At 42.3% G+C, this 17,394-nt stretch overlaps 1 protein-coding gene across 2 annotated transcripts in view; it reads left to right on the top strand.

Moving 5' to 3' along the window:
- The window catches only part of GRIN2A (glutamate ionotropic receptor NMDA type subunit 2A), a 443,108-nt gene extending 426,731 nt beyond the window's left edge, over positions 1-16,377 (top strand). The window contains exons 14-15 of one of the 2 annotated variants that reach the window (XM_017890721.1): positions 4,835-6,011; positions 6,355-16,377. In XM_017890721.1, coding sequence (XP_017746210.1) covers positions 4,835-6,011; positions 6,355-6,428 — 1,251 coding nt within the window. In that variant the 3' untranslated portion in view covers positions 6,429-16,377. Of the gene's footprint in view, positions 1-4,834 lie in introns of both variants that reach the window. The other variant, XM_017890720.1, reaches the window with a different exon arrangement.
- The last annotated feature ends 1,017 nt before the right edge of the window (positions 16,378-17,394 follow it).

Here is a 17,394-nt window from a genome sequence, read left to right as displayed (position 1 = left end):
TTCAAACAGTTCTCCTGCCTCAGCCTCCCGAGTAGCTGGGATTACAGGCACCCGCCACACCTGGCGAATGTTTGTATTTTTAGTAGAGACGGGGTTTCACCATATTGGCCAGGCTGGTCTTGAACTCCTGACCTTGTGATCTGCCCACCTTGGCCACCCAAAGCGCTGGGATTACAAGCATGAGCCACTGCACCTGGCCAAGAGCAATGTGCTTTTATGGGAACTTCTGTGCTCCCTTGGGAACTCTCAGACACCATTATTGCTTCAGCGGTTTCAGGGAGCTCTACTTATGGGGACCCTCCTTCTCCCCAGATAATATTTGTCTTTTCAAGTAAGTGCAGCCTGCTGTGTCTAAATAGGAAGATGTCATCCTGAGTGATACTTTCCTGCCTCTCTCATTAATTAGGGGTACTCAAAATAGGCTCAGCCCCTATGTGGTGCACAGCAAAACTCTACGTTTCTTAAAAAAAAGAAAAAAGAAAAAAGAAAAATGACCTTCCTTTCAGTCAAGGGCTACTGCCACCACTGAAGCTTGTCTTCTGTGGACATTCACACATATGTCATATTACATGTTGGCCTACACAGCACGGAGAACACACATGGAAACAAAAGTGAATTCATTATGTACACACAATCATTTTCTTTAACAAAATCTGCAGTGGGGAATTCCCAGGCAAAGAAGCTACTTTCCACAAGCGCGAGATACAGAATGAATTATGCCTCATGTGTGGATGAGGACTTGTTACTCCTAATCCTCAGAATGCCCTCTGAGGTTGACATGACCAGACCCATCCTGAAATTGAGGCCCCAAAGTTTACCTTTATGGTTTTACTTTATGTTTCCTTAAAGCAACAGGAAACATCTCACTTCATCTATCACACTAGAAAAAGATGTGAAAGAGGGAACTAGTCTGTTTATGCAGGGTTGGGTTGCAGGCTTTAGTCTACTCCAGAATTTAAGTTTTTTTTTTTTTCTTCTTAAAGACACTGATCCTGGATGCTCTGAAATTTACTCCCTCCCCAAGGCAGGTTTGGTTCTGCACAGAAACTGGATCTCTCTATTACCAGTTATTCTCTTTGCAGCAAGTTGAACATCAATAGATGTAGAGCTATTACCATGCAGCAGACTTACATAGCCCTCCTTACAGGCTCAACATCCCCAGGGGAGCCTCTGCACAGTGCAGTGCAAGTACATACCAGAGATACGTGCATGCCTGGCACTGCAGAGGGAGAAGTCCAGCACTCCAAAAAGGCATTTGTTTAACATTGGAACCAAGCTTCTCCCAGGGCGGTGGCCCTTGGCTTTTACGACGTACTCAAATGCATCCTCCTGCCTGTGGGATGCTCTTAACTTCTGTTTTCTCTCCAAAATGCTTTCCCTCCCATGTAGAATAAAATAATTCATTGTCATCAGCAAAAAAAGCTGCCTCCGTGAGGCATGAGAGACACAGCAAGGCCAAAAATGAGGGGAATGAAAACGGGCAGCCTTTCCAGCAAGACCTGATGAGGGAAGCTTGGAGCAGAACGGACAAAGCCTCATGCTAACCCACAATTGGGACCAACGGAAATCAGATGCTTCAGGGATGGGGTCCAGGCTCAAAGGGACTGAGGAGGACATTGCCCCACGGATAATATTCTGAGAGGTCAGGTGCCCTTCAGGAGAGCACAGAAATTTCCTGGAACACCACCTTGAGTCATCAACACTGGTTTTACCTGACTCTGAGCCCACTGCGGGACCAAGAGGGCATCTTATTTCCACAACCCATAAAATGCAGCTGGGATCTATAAATAATAGAGAAGAGAAACTAAAGACAGAGCTGTTGCAACTAAGAAAGAAACTCTAGCCCAGGGATTTACTTGGTTCCCAAGGTAGGGTTTGGTCTGCCTGTCTAAGCAGAAAGTCAGAGTGGCTACCGAGAGCAAATCTTAAGCAGTAGAGAGTGGCATGCATTTCCTGCGGCTTCAACCATATGGGTACTGCATGCTTAAGCTCCTGGGAAAGGGACATGGTGATGGTAAAGAAGGGAAGGTCAGAGATGACTGGACAGCTTGTCCAGCTCACATGTACTGACCACCTATGGTGTTAGGGGCTTTGTTTGCATTATTTTACGTTGCCCTAGTACCCACCTTAGGAGGGCATAATTCCCATTTTTTAGATGCGGAAACTGAAGCTCAAATAGACGTGGCTTATGCAAGGTCACAGAGCTAATCCATAATGGAGCCAGGACTCACATCTAGTGGATTCCAGGCCTCTAGCTCTTCGTGTTATTCTGTAACATGCATTCCTTCTTCTCAACAGCCCTTCCAGAAGATGGGTCAAATCAGTTGGAGAATGCTGTCGCCAAAACCTGGGGTACACCAGCAGGGGCAATATAGCAAGACCCCATCTCTACAAAAAATAAAAAATTAGCCAGGCATGATGGTTCGTGCCTGTAGCCCTGGCTGCTCAGGGCGTTGAGGCAGGAGGATTGCTTGAGCCCAGGAGTTTGATATTGCAGTGAGCCATGACTGTCCCACTGTACTCCAGCCTGGGCAGCAGGGTGAGACCCCATCTCTAAACAAACAACCAATCTGGAGTAGAGACTGGGTCCACCCCTTTGACTTTTTCCATGGTCTCACCAGGCGGATCAACACCTGGGAACTGCCTTAGCCATGTTGCGTGTGTCCCAGGAAAACCAGGGATGAGAGAGAGCCATCAACAGCCATCCTTCCATCTCCTGCAACATAACTCATCTCCCTGATCACTTCTGTGGGCCTCCTCCAAATAGAAAGACAGCCAGCACATCTTGGCAGTCAGGAGCATGTTGCTCTGAGGGTGGAGGGGTGGAGGGCAGTTCTTAGAATCTCCAGGTGGCAGAAAGGAGTGTGTTGCAATCAAAGTACAAATTTAGGGGGAAAAAATCTTAAAAACTTCTATTTTCATGATACTAACAGGAAGAAAAGGCACAGACCTAGGCTGATTCTGACAAATAGAGTCACACTAATTTTCAACCATAGTGGGAGAATCCCTCTGGGTCAGAGTTTAAGATTATTATGTTACAAGATTAGGTGAGAAAAACATAGGTTAACATAAAAGGTTAAGCAACTCTGTACTATGTGAAATACATCACTCATTTGTAAGATTTCCACATCCACAGTCTGGATGCTCCAGCAGCTCTGGAAGCAATGAGGGCAGGGGCAGATGTTATTTTGTGGCAGGACAAACAGCCAACCACACATTATATATAGAAGAAAATCACAGATAAGTTTGCAGGAAGGCAGGAAAGGGTGTAATGCCAGTGCCCTGGGCCTCAGGGGGCCTTCACCAACCATGAAGCCTGGGATGGAGAGGATCAGAGAAAGAGCAGCTGAAACTTGCAACTGTAGGCTTTTGTGTTTACGGTTCCTTGAAGGCTGGAGTGGAAAGACTGTCTACTACAAGAAAAATGTAGCAGTACAAATGAGTTGAGGCTGTCACAGTTCCGTGAGCATCCCTGCAGGGTGAGCTCGTCCCCACCATGGGGGACCGATGGAGCCACCATTATCAGAGTCCACAGTTAATCACACAAACTTTCCTGTAGTTTATGCCAAAGTCAGCAGCAACGGCCAATTCTGCCCTACAAACCCCTTCGTAGTTTGGCTCCCTGTCAGCCTTGGGAAGACCAGGTCAAATCCTGCAGCCTTGATCTGTTTCCTGTAGGTATGGCTTTTGAAATCTGGGGTACAAGTAGGGAGAAGCAGGGGAGGCCACAGATCAAAATGTTCTAGATGTCCTTTTGCCTGTTATTATGATATGAATCAAGGGCTCTTCCCTTGATAACAGTTAAACAGCTTCTTTTAAGTGAACGTAAACAATTGTTTTCTAAAAGGAAGGAAGAGTAGAAAATGAGGAGACATATAGATGGAGGTGCTTGTATCTGGACTGCCCAGCAGCCCCTAAGTCATTCAGTTCCCTGGATGGATTTAAAGATGGTGTCACTGTGTCACCAGAACTCGTCACTATGACTAGTAACTAAAACCCAGTTCTAGCTACGTTGAATAGACTCACACACAAACAAACATACAAGGAATAGATTGAGTGGATTAAGTAAAAAAGTTCAAGGGAGTGGCTCCTGGGGTTCAAACCATGTCTTTCTCTATCCCTTGGGCTCTAGTTTTCACTACAATGGCTTCACTGATAGGCTCACAGCCCCACATGATGGTAAGACTGCAACTCCTTCTATCCAAGCTTCCATATCTATCCCCACAAAAAAGAGTATCATGAGTCTCACATGAATTTCATGCCTTCCTTTACATGAATCAGTGTGTGCATGGAGAAGAGATTTTCTGATTGGCCACTTAGGACACATTCTTTGGTTGTTAGCTTTCGCATAACAGTAGGGGTAATTCCAGAAAAGAGTTAACAATGGATGATCCTTTCATGCTGAGTGTGTTTGTCAGTAGTTAACTCTCTGGTGCCTAAACTTCAGAGATCATGCTGGGAAACTTTAATAAAAGCTTGGATTGGTGACCCGGGTGCTGGGAGGCTCAGTTATCTGTCCTTATATGCCACTTTGGAGACACCGAGGCATTGACAGTTGTATGAGCATCGGTTGATACCTTTTCTCAAACTCCATGTGTGACTTTCTGCAAAGGTGTCAGCTAATCTTGAGCCAGAACAATAAGGTAAACCCTATGCTTTGCAACTTGTCTCAGACCTTTAAGAGACATTATCAGGATTCAGACTGAATTTCGCTGTTTCTCCAGGACTCCTGCAAGAAGTACAAATCTCACCTTTGCAGGTAAAGTTCAAGTGCAAAGTGGTTTCATGTTCACTGCTGCTGCTGCTGATGGTGCTTTATGTTTCTCCCCTACAGGGCATCTACAGCTGCATTCATGGAGTGCACATTGAAGAAAAGAAGAAGTCTCCAGACTTCAATCTGACGGGATCCCAGAGCAACATGTTAAAACTCCTCCGGTCAGCCAAAAACATTTCCAACATGTCCAACATGAACTCCTCAAGAATGGACTCACCCAAAAGAGCTGCTGACTTCATCCAAAGAGGTTCCCTCATCATGGACATGGTTTCAGATAAGGGGAATATGATGTACTCGGACAACAGGTCCTTTCAGGGGAAAGAGAGCGTTTTTGGAGACAACATGAACGAACTCCAGACATTTGTGGCCAACCGGCACAAGGATAACCTCAATAACTACGTATTCCAGGGACAACATCCTCTTACTCTCAATGAGTCCAACCCTAACACGGTGGAGGTGGCCGTGAGCACAGAATCCAAAGTGAACTCTAGACCCCGGCAACTTTGGAAGAAATCCATGGATTCCATACGCCAGGATTCACTATCCCAGAATCCAGTCTCCCAGAGGGATGAGGGAACAGCGGAGAATAGGACCCACTCCCTAAAGAGCCCTAGGTATCTTCCAGAAGAGATGGCCCATTCTGACATTTCAGAAACGTCAAATAGGGCCACGTGCCACAGGGAACCTGACAACAGTAAGAACCACAAAACCAAGGACAACTTTAAAAGGTCAGTGGCCTCCAAATACCCCAAGGACTGTAGCGAGGTCGAGCGCACGTACCTGAAAACCAAATCAAGCTCCCCCAGAGACAAGATCTACACTATTGATGGTGAGAAGGAGCCTGGTTTCCACTTAGATCCACCCCAGTTTGTTGAAAATGTGACCCTGCCTGAGAATGTGGACTTCCCAGACCCCTACCAGGATCACAGTGAAAACTTCCGCAAGGGGGACTCCACGCTGCCAATGAACCGGAAGCCCTTGCATAATGAAGAGGGGGCTCCCGACAACGAGCAGTATAAACTCTACTCCAAGCACTTCACCTTGAAAGACAAGGGTTCCCCACACAGCGAGACCAGCGAGCGATACCGGCAGAACTCCACGCACTGCAGAAGCTGCCTTTCCAACCTGCCCACCTATTCAGGCCACTTCACCATGAGGTCCCCCTTCAAGTGCGATGCCTGCCTGCGGATGGGGAACCTCTATGACATCGATGAAGACCAGATGCTTCAGGAGACAGGTAACCCAGCCACCCGGGAGCAGGTCTACCAGCAGGACTGGGCACAGAACAATGCCCTTCAATTACAAAAGAACAAGCTAAGGATTAGCCGTCAGCATTCCTACGATAACATTGTCGACAAACCTAGGGAGCTAGACCTTAGCAGGCCCTCCCGGAGCATAAGCCTCAAGGACAGGGAACGGCTTCTGGAGGGAAATTTTTACGGCAGCCTGTTTAGTGTCCCCTCAAGCAAACTCTCGGGGAACAAAAGCTCCCTTTTCCCCCAAGGTCTGGAGGACAGCAAGAGGAGCAAGTCTCTCTTGCCAGACCACACCTCCGATAACCCTTTCCTCCACTCCCACAGGGATGACCAACGCTTGGTTATTGGGAGATGCCCCTCGGACCCTTACAAACACTCGTTGCCATCCCAGGCGGTGAATGACAGCTATCTTCGGTCGTCCTTGAGGTCAACGGCATCGTACTGTTCCAGGGACAGTCGGGGCCACAATGATGTGTATATTTCGGAGCATGTTATGCCTTATGCTGCAAATAAGAATAATATGTACTCTACCCCCAGGGTTTTAAATTCCTGCAGCAATAGACGCGTGTACAAGAAAATGCCTAGTATCGAATCTGATGTTTAAAAATCTTCCATTAATGTTTTATCTATAGGAAAACATACGTAATGGCCAACGTTCTGGAGGGTAAATGTTGGACGTCCAATAGTGCCCTGCTAAGAGGAAGAAGATGTAGGGAGGTATTTTTTTGTTTGTTTGCTGGCTCTTTTGCACATGGCTTCATGCCATAATCTTCCACTCAAGGAATCTTGTGAGGTATGTGCTGAGCATGGTGAGTCCTTAACCAAAAATAACTAACTACATAAGGGCAAGTCTCCGGGACATGCCTACTGGGTATGATGGCAATAATGATGCATTGGATGCCAGTGGTGATGTTATCATTTCCTATATTCCAATTTCCATTAAGGTCAGTCCGCCATGTAACTTTCTCATCAGAAATGCCTAATGGTTTCTCTAATTCAGAATAAGCAATATGGTATGCATGTAAACCTGACACAGACAAAATAAAAACAGTTAAGAATGCATCTGCACTGTAGTGAGATTGACATGTGCAAAAGATTAGGAAGTGTGGCTCGTAACAGTTTCAGCTTTCTCATTATGCCTTCCATCACAGCCCAGGCTCACCCCAAGAACTCCAGGCTCCCCCAGAGAATAGCAAATCAGTGTGTTCGTGGTGACTATGCTACCTTCATTATAGTTCATTTCCAAGACACATCTGGAGCCAAAGGCCCGAGGGACCCTCAGGTGGAGAGAGCTACAGGAGTCTCTTTGGATGTTGATGTGTGTTTCTCTCACCCTCGGCTTCGATGGTCTTGTTCAGAGCTGCATAAACTAATACATTTATGTCTCCGAGATCTAAGTGTGGATCTTCTGTCTGTGACACAGTGGCCATTGTAGTTTATCCCGAAGACGCCTATGTACGTAAGTTTGCATTTCCTCCCTTCTGGTGATGACTCAGGGTTGTATAGTATCTGTTGCCCCTTCCCTCCCAGAGTAACCATAACTCGTTCCGTTTCCAAACAGCCATGGTGGTGTCCAATTAGCTGTGTATTGCTTGTCCCAGAGTCATGAATGTGGTGACATGCACCAACAGCCGTATGTGTACTGTGATCTGTAAGAAGTACAATGCCATCTGTCTGCCGAAGGCTAGCATGGTTTTAGGTTTATCTTCCTTCACATACAGAAATTCTGTTGGACACTCACTTCCCAACCTCCTCAAATGAAAAGCCTTCAAAACCTGAAACACTCTTGGATCTACCCTGAGTATCCTCCAAACTGTGGATATAGACTTTAGTGAGATAAGTGATTTCTCCCGAGTTATTCCCTCTGTTGGTGGCAAACCACTTCATAGCACCAACAGAGATGTAGGAAAAATTCCTCACAGCATTTGTCATTTCTGAATCACCTGCATTATCCCATTCTTATTCTACTCAAACCTGAGCATATATGACATGAAATGATACCCATTTTTTTAAAGTTAGAGACAGAGAGGGGAATACTTATGCATGGGGAGCCTGTTAGCACAGTGCCTGCCACCAAAAAAAAAAAAAAAAAAAAAAGTGCCCCTGACAAGATAGTTGCTATGTTATGACACTTTATCAGATCAGGATTTTCTAGTTCAAAAATTAAATACCGTAAAACCAGCAAATAATATTAACTAAACCTTTTATATAGTTCTACTCTGTTAATTAGTGTATTTCATGTACATGAGTATTTTTGATGTATTTGGGATAACTAGCCATCAGTGTTTGCAGAAGACCTCACTCTGTTTCGAGCCATGCTACGGAAACACTAAGCTAATGTAGACTCGCCTGACCATTTCCTGGTTTCCTCCTGCATTCTGCTTTACGTTCTTGAAGAAAGGGAGAAAGTGGCAGGTTGAAAAATTATCCCGCTTCTTCTCCTCATGGTGTGCATTCTCTTTTGTAAGTATTATTTTCTTGCATGTGGGCAAGTGCCAGGAATGATTCTCTTAAAGCTCAAGGATGCATGGAATAGCTCCATCTTGGGGAAAGTACGCCTGACCTGCAGTGTTCCTATAATGATGAAAAGTGGTTGCAATAAATTTCCGGGTCAGTGGTAGAGAACAGAGGGAAGCAGTGGGTGAGAGGAGCTTCCTTTCATTTTGAAAGGCAGAAGGGGGCTGACTAGATCTTGGGGATGCATATGCTTGAAAATGACATTTTATTTCCCGGATGCTCTATCTCTGCTGTCCCAAGACCCAGCCATGGAGAAGCCTGGATCGAAGGGCCTGGAATAGTCATCCCAACTTCTGATTCTAAATCTGAATTTCCATGACTGTGTAGCCTTTTAGCCCTTTCTACCTTCTGCCCTTCCACTGCATTCCAAACCTTTATCCACCCCAGCAAGGATCACCTCCATTTCCTCACAAGTCTGGGATGTTTTGACATGAATGAATTAAAAAGTCTCTCCAGAACACAGAAGAGTGATTTGTTGTCAAGCCGAAGAGGCTTTCTGTCTTCCTCTGGTGTCCCCTAAACCCAGAGGGCTGCCAAATGCCACAGAGACCTCCAGGGAGACTGAGAGTTATACTTGGACTGACTTAATCGGTCAAAAAGCCTTCCCCTAATAGCAGCATTATTTCTGCTATTAACCCCATACATACATCTCTGGATAAAGAAACTGAAAATGTGGCCTTTGGAATAATGAACAGTAATGTTGCGGAAAAAATCTATATTCTTTTTACTACCCAAAGTGTTTTCTTTAAATAAATAATCAGAAATTTTATGCTACACAAAGTTTATGGTTTCCCTTCTCTACTAATTCATTGACTCTTCAATGTGATGATCCCAAGCAAAAAAAGAAAAAAAGAAAAAAAAATCAACTACTGATCAGATGGTCAATTTCTAAGGAAAAGATGTAGAGTTATTCAAAGGTCATCTAAGTTCAGTTTTTGCAAAAAGAATATCGGGAATGTAACGTCCAGTGGTGAATGGAAACCACAGTATGAGAAGTAACAAGAATTAAATAGGAAGCCCTAGACTATAGATCCATCACAGAAGATTCCTGTAACATATCCCAGCTCTGAGGTCTTAGATTTGTGGATGGCAAGGAGCCCAAATCTCTGAACACAAATGCCTGAGTTTCAGCTGGCTTAAGTCAGAACTGGCATCCATAATGATATTTTGTTAATTCTAATTGGTTTTTCCCACTTGAGAAGGACCCAACAGGTCCTCAGATAGGTACACTTGAATGCAGATGGTTGGGTCTCTGTCCAAGGGTAATAGCACACACATGCAACCAATTTAAAATACTCTGGGTAAGAGAATTTTCTAGAGCATGAACTGTACTTGAGAAACCTTTCTGCTTCTAGAAGATGAGTTTCATCATCCTTACATCTGCAGGTTCTTAGGCCACTTATGGTTTCAATGCTCTGAGCTGGCAAGTCCCTATAGGTCTATCTTTCTGCCAGGGAGACATGCAGGATTACAATCTCACCACACATTACTGTTATGTCTTCTGCAAATCTCTGTGCATTATTTATCTGTCTGCCCAGCACCATGACTGGGCATCTACAGATTACTCTTGATTTTCTCTTCCCTGATTCGCAGGGTGCCAGAGAGTCTTCGTATTTAGCTTTTCTAGTGAAAGCATTAAAATTCACCCATTGCGGCAAAATCTGTCAAATCATTTCACTCTTATGTTCTGGGGAGAAGAAAAAGAAAATTACACCTTGTTTACAAATGAAATAGTTTCACTTAAATGGGACTCTAGCCAAAGCAGTTAATTAGTCAAAAGATCCACGGCTGTCATGTAGTCACACATTGTTTATTCTATTTGATATGTCGACCACTGATGTGTATTTAATATTCTGCATCCTTCTCAGGAAATGACAAATGCCCTGACTTATTTGCAAATAGAATTGCTAATGAAAAAGAAAAAAAAAATGTTGATGTTAATTAAATGGTGATTAAAAATTTATCTCCTTTAAATCTAAAAAGTGCAGCTTTAATAATCAGTTGTCATATAAATAAGTACCTTGTACTGAAATCCCTTGCGGTTTAAGACCTAAATAAACACTAATTTGAGAAATCTAAAATACCTTACAGAGGAGCTGGATATATTTGTTAACATCATGCACATTCCTGTACTGTTTCTTTGTGCATAACTGTCGTGCATGAATCCTTGAAAAGGGGACATGCGTTGTTTCTGAAATGGAGCCTGTTTGTATTAACCACGGCTATAGTAGACATAATTGGACTCAAAGAAAAAGAAGTTCGAGTAGGTGGAAGCTAAATGTGTTGGTTGATATTTAATGAGTGAAGGGTTCTATGTAAAGGCAATTTTCCTTCCAAAAGTACTGTTTATTTTCACTGGAGACACAATTAGACCTTTCCAGATACCCCATCTCTTTTTGGTGAACAGGGTTGAAAGTGATGTGGGGTCTATACTTGAAAAGTTCTCCCAATATGCAGTTACTGTTTCCCATTCAATCCCTACACATTGTACTGTGTTCATACCTAATTGTATCAGATGAGGTCAGCGTGCCACTTGATATGGATCAGAGATGATCAAATGCACTTATCCTGTGAATACAACTGCTTGTGTACACATGTATATAATATACATGCTTGATTTCTACCATTCACACATAAGTGTATTATCCAAATAAAATTGTACATATTGTAAAGTTTATGTTAAAAATTAAATGGTTATGATGGTATTAACACATGGAAAACCCATTCTGGTTATTTTTATGGGAGGATATTTCTGTAGAGAGGGCACTGTATTTTTTTAATCTCAGTTATAGGGAGGATGACAGAGCCTAAGTAGAATTTGGGTGTTGGTGTTCTTGGCCCCTTCTTTAAAAAACAAAACTCTGGGATGAGGGGTATAGAATCTATTCTGCTCGCATTTGCTTCTGAAGACAATGCCGATATGGACTTGTGTGTGAATTTCCTTAAACATGTCAAAGGGCATAGATTTCCTATTTAAATACTTTATCCTCTTTCCTCACCTGCACTCTTTCTGTGCCCAGCAGTGCTTTCAGTATAGTATTAGCTAGAAGTGCCTGCCCAGAAGGGTCTTAGAAAAAGAGAGTTTGTAGAACCACACCAAAAGTTAGGAGAAGGGGAGGAGAGATGAGAAAATGAAGTTTACAAATGGGCAGTTGCCTGTTTAAGATCATCAAGTTAGAGTATCAGAGCGAGGATTAGATCCAAGACATGGTTCAATTTCTGGCTCGGTTCTCTGCCCGGGCTGACTTATTTCTAGGTTTCTTTCTAGGGGACACTCCTGACTACTTCTGGAATAAGAGCCAGAGATCCCCATAAGCTGCCCTGGCTGGTTTTTTTTTTTTTCTTCTTTTTTTCTTTTTTTTTTTCACCTCTTGCCCTAGAAAGACCTACGCATGCTCCCATGCTTCTTTGAATTTTGTTTTCCTTTAAACTCCCTCACAATCCCTGTCTTAAAGTTCCTAGAAGAGAGAAAACTTTTTTCAGAGACAGTCTCCTTAGGAAGAATCAACAGGGATATTGTTTAAAACCTCAAACTGAAGATAAAAGGCTGGTAGTAACCATTGAAATAATTGAGTTCTATGTACTATGCACTGAGGAAGAACCAAGCACATTGACCAGCTAGTAGGATTTCATTGAATGTCCACTTTACTTTGAAAGCCAGTTTGGGATTGTGGGGGAGGGGATGCAAAATAAACAAAATATAGTCTCTTCCCATAAGTAGCTTATGGTTTAGAAGTTCAGTTCTCTAATCCAAATGATAACCAAGGACCCGTGAAATGCAAACAGAGACTAAACAACAAAAATTAGAAATGACAACTAAAGTTGTAGCCAGGAAAAAAAATCTGATTCTATGAGCATACTTTTTTTTTTTAAAAGTCCCTCCCTACACCTTTAAGTAACTCTGGAGAATAGAGTTAGTGCTCCTGGAAATGCACTTGATTTATTTTAATCTTCCAATAACGTGCTTAGGAGACCCAGGAGCTGCTAACCAGGTGAACACACTCACACTCCTACAATTTTGCACAGGAAGGCTTGGGTCTGGTTCCAGCCAGTTCTCCAATCCTTGCCAAATCTTGCCTCCTCCCAGCCTTGTGTTATGACATGTGCCTCAAGGAAAGTTTGAAAAAATTCCCCAAAGGATTAGAAAATAGACCATGATGTAAAAAGATGAAGCATTTCCCTAAAGCTTTTTTGTTTGGTTTTGTTTTTCACGTTTGAAGAACCCTTTTGATAGACCAGGGTATGAAGGTATCAGGGAAGGGTGGAGGGAGAATTCTTTATCGAGTTCCAAGTGCCTACTGTTGTGGTTGACAAAAGAGAAAGCATCAGGTTCCCTAGAGAGAAAATGGGGCAGAGAGATGGGGAAAGGAATATAGGTGTATTTCAGGAAGGATGGCGAGGTGGAGAGGGAGCTTTTGTCACTCTGTCCATCCCATTCTGTGCATTCTTGGGATGTTACATTTTCTGCTTACCGCAAGTACTTGCCATGGATCTGCACCTGAATTTGAGAATATCAAAATATATCTAAATTGAGTGTAGGCAGTATTCTAGGCATACCCTAGAAAGTGATCCTCAAAATAACCTTAAGATATAAATATGATTGCTCCCATTTTACAGATAAGGAAACTGAGGCTCAGGTTTTTCTCAGCCTCATCAGTAACTAGAATTGGTAAATCCCTAATGTTAGCCATATTCTCAAAGTGCCTGGTCTCCTTCAGGGAGATCAGAATAGAAGTCAGAAAGAGAAGTCTGCTCTTTTGAGGTTCCTGGGCTTATACGCTTGAGTGTCAGCCTCTGTGACAGGGAAGTTTGTTAGGGTCTTACCCCTCATTGCCTGATTTGGGTGTATTGAAAACTTCTGGGGATCTCACCTCTGTTCATAGTTCCTCCTGAGACTTGAACACTGTTTGTGTCTCCCTTTCATATGCTTGCACTCAGCATTTTAAAAAAATTCCTGGGGAGTTATTTTCTCTACTTAGCATGTGCCTAATCTTAAATATCTCTTTCCTAGTGTCTCATCTTTTTATCACTCAACATCAGGGCTAATTCCATTAAACATATGTACATAGTACATGCTCATGTGTGTGGGTATGCACACACACACAGCCATGTGGCCCTCCATTAAAGTCCTCCTAAATATTGTGACCCATGTTCAAAGAGGTGATATTATTTGCAAGTTGACTGTTCCTCCTATTTCATCTCTATGTTTGGTTATCTTTGCCAGGCAGACGGAATGAGTTTCAGAAGTGGGACAGGGAATAGGACATAGAGTTTCTGCATGAATGATGGAGAGATTTGGTAGTCAGAATGTTTGAGGACCAGCTATTAAAAAGTTGTTGTTTTCCTTCTTGGTCTGTTCTTTTTTTTTTTTTTTTTTTTTCCAAATTGTCTTAGAGATAATTCGCTGCTCACTTAGCTTTAGGATAGTGATGGTTATTCTGTCCCACTGAAGAGTGTTGAATTGGAATGCTTCCACCGGGCTTTATAGGTACCCAGAATGGCCTAGTATTTAACGTACTCTGCAGGCATGCCACTGAGCACACACTGCCTTTCCTGCATTCCCCCCTCTCCATGTTCTAAGCCACATTTCTTTCCTGGCATTTACATTTACTGGGAGGTGAGGGGTGCATTAGGCCCATTTGATGGATGAGGACACTAGGGGGGATTTGAAGGAATGTCTTTCTGGGAGTCTCCATGAATTCTCTGGAGGGTTAGCTAACTTAATGCAAGTTAAGTGCTAGTCTCTGAGAAAAAATTTCTCAGCTGTTTCATCTTTCAAGCTGGCAGTAAAAAGCCTTTTAAGACAAAGATTATTATTTGTTATTTGGAGATCCTGTTGTTGGGTCTACAAGTGCATGACAATGTTCTCCTTGAAATGTTGAACTATGTAGAAATGGAGCACTCCAAAGAACAATTTGACCAATAGCATTTCTTCTCTGGGGGTTGTATTTCAAAGCATGCAACTCTCCAGGGAACCAAAACTAAATTGCTTAAAATGAAGTCATTCCTCAGGTTAACTTCCTCAGATAAGGTGTCAGCAGTCTGCAGAAGCACAGAAGACAAAACTGAGATTATCACTCATAATTCTCTCTTACTTACTGTGTCAGTGAAACATTGAGTTTGCATTTTTGCAGTCCTAGAACATTCTTCATTAGCCCTGGGTCATGACCTCTTCCAGTTAATTCTCTTTTATACCTTTGGGAAAGATTTAAGATGAACCCTCAATAGGATATTAACATAACATAGCCAATACCACAGCTGCCTTTGAAATTAATAAGGTTAATTGTTCTCCAGCAAACATGAGTTTGTCTTTAGCATTTTAAATGCCTCCCACTGATCTGACATTTTGCTGTTTCAAGTTTTAAAGGGCTCAAATCAAAGACTATTGATAACTGAGCAAAGAGCGAAGGTCCAGAAATACAAAAACATTGTCATTTTTTTTCCATGAAAAGCAATCATAGCCTTTTGGATTCAATCGAAGTTTCTACATTAGCCATCTGAGACTTATTGAATTACTTCCATTCTCAGTCAAGCTAATTCAAGTGAATGAACAGTACTGACTTTTTAAATATTTTTAAAATGTTTTAAAGTCTTTATTAAGTTTGTAGACACAGCTCTGGGGTCATGACCACTTATAGAAATGTTTCAGTTTAAAAACAAAAGATTAAGCCCTCTAATTTGAGCCAAATCCAGGTGATCTTTTTGGAAAATTTTGATGAATATGAAAAGATGAAAGTGGAACTTTTAACATTCATGTTCCCCAAATTTTTCACTGGGAAGGGATGCTAATTGCCTACTTAAGATATAAGTTCAAGAATAACATTTTCATAGAAAATGCAGAAGACTGCTTGACACAGCAATGGCATAGTTAGATGTGGCTCAGATGCCTTCCAAACCTGAGGGTCCCCAAAGATTTCTTTACCAGTTGTTTTTTAATTATGAATCTTAATCTTGTTCATTCCCCTGACAAAACAAATTTAAAAGCATAAACCTGCTGAATTAATTGGCAGAATTCACCATAGTTTATATCACCCCAGAATGTTTATATGTATGTGTTTATGTAGAGCATATATATTTCAAGCTGAATGTTCAGAAAGAATAAGGTGAGTTTCTTGGTGGCTTGAATAAGAATTAGATCATAAAAATTATAAATAATGGCCTTCTCAGACAGAAAAAGAGGATAAATGATTCAGTTTTCACTCATGTATTAATAATAAGACTCGTTGCATAATACAAAAGCTGGTCATTGCCTGCAAGAAAGTTATTGAATTAAGCAGCTATCCAGGTTTATGTCTGAGTCCATTTTTAATCCAATATGGTTACGATTGAACTCCATTTGCAGATGGTTTCTATTCACAGCTACATTCAAACAGAATCCAAAACCCACATCAGAACTGACTTGATCTCTTGTATGGTGGAACTCAAAGCAAGCTGTGTGCTCTATGCAATGGTCTTCATTTGGGAATTAATGTTCACTGATCAACTGCAGCAGTTTATATCTGTCATGTTTTAATCCACTGCATGAGGAAGTGCTAATAACTGTATTAAATATTTCCAAGCATAGCTACAAAATTACATGTTTGCTTAACATCTTTCTATGATAGAGGAAGTATATACTATGGTTGTCTTCTTGTAGTATGTCTTTTGATTTTGTTCAACGTGTTATCAACTGTTTTAAGGAATGGGGATTGACATGTGTGTGCAAACTGATATGTACATAACTCCTGAGGCAACAGAAGTGCCCGGTCATATGGTGTAAAAATGTAAATACAGGAAAATTTCATTTTTCTAATAAAGATAATTTCTGCCAATTGATATGAAAATGAGAAATTGAGTTGTAGTCTTTGTTGTTGTCATTGTTGCTACTGTTGTAAGCATCACTGTGTTAGTCTGTTTTGCATTGCTATAAAGGAACACCTGAGGCTGGATAATTTATAAAGAAAAGAGGTTTATTTATCTCATTGTTCTGCAGGCTGTACAAGCATGATACCCACATCTGCTTGGCTCCCGGTGAGGCCTCGGGAAACTTTTAGTCATGACGGAAGGGAAGAGGAGCCAGTGTGTCACATGATGAGAGAGAGCAAGAGAGAAATGCCAGGCTCCTTTAGACAACCAGCTCTCTCATGAACTAATAGACAACTCTCTCATTACCAGAGGGTGGACACCAAGCCATTCATGAGGGATCCGTCCCGATGACCCAAACATATCTCACTAGGCCCCACCTCCAACTCCTGGTGATCACATTTCAGCATGAGATTTGGAGGGGACAAATACCCCAACCATGTCAATTGCTAATGTTTCAGGCAGGCTTAACATTTGTACAAAGGGGAAATAACTTGAGTTCCCTACTTTGGCAAGGGGAGAGGGTAGAGGGAGGCACGGAATTCAGGACAATTCTTGGCTTGGCTTCAGGATTTCAACCAAAAGCTTAGCCACTGTCCCATTTAGATCTTGTCTTCCTGTGCAGTTCCTGTGCGTGTAGCCTTGACCCTGATAATGTTGACTTTTACCAAGAAGCACCCTTATGGCAAGAGGGAAAAGGGGATTCTTGCAATATGGGGAGGGGAACTATTGCAATAGGGAGAATTCTCTGATAATAAGTCTGCAAGCATCTCAGGGTTAGGCGAAAGGGTTTTTCTTTTACAGGGAGAAGCAAATAAAGCTAGAAAGAACAAGGTGTAGGAAAGTGAGATGAACAGGAGTGGCAAGAACAGGAGTCTTACCTATATGACTTAGGTAAGACTCACAGATGCTCCCACTTGTTTACCCATACCAAGGCCAGACACACGCCCTCCCAATGTCTATTCTTTGCCTCATAAATGATTAACTGAAATGTTGATCCCTACT

Source organism: Rhinopithecus bieti, unplaced genomic scaffold, assembly GCF_001698545.2.
Source record: "Rhinopithecus bieti isolate Rb0 unplaced genomic scaffold, ASM169854v2 scaffold_19459, whole genome shotgun sequence".
In the NCBI taxonomy this organism is placed as follows: domain Eukaryota; kingdom Metazoa; phylum Chordata; class Mammalia; order Primates; family Cercopithecidae; genus Rhinopithecus; species Rhinopithecus bieti.
This window is presented reverse-complemented; position numbering and strand designations above follow the sequence as displayed.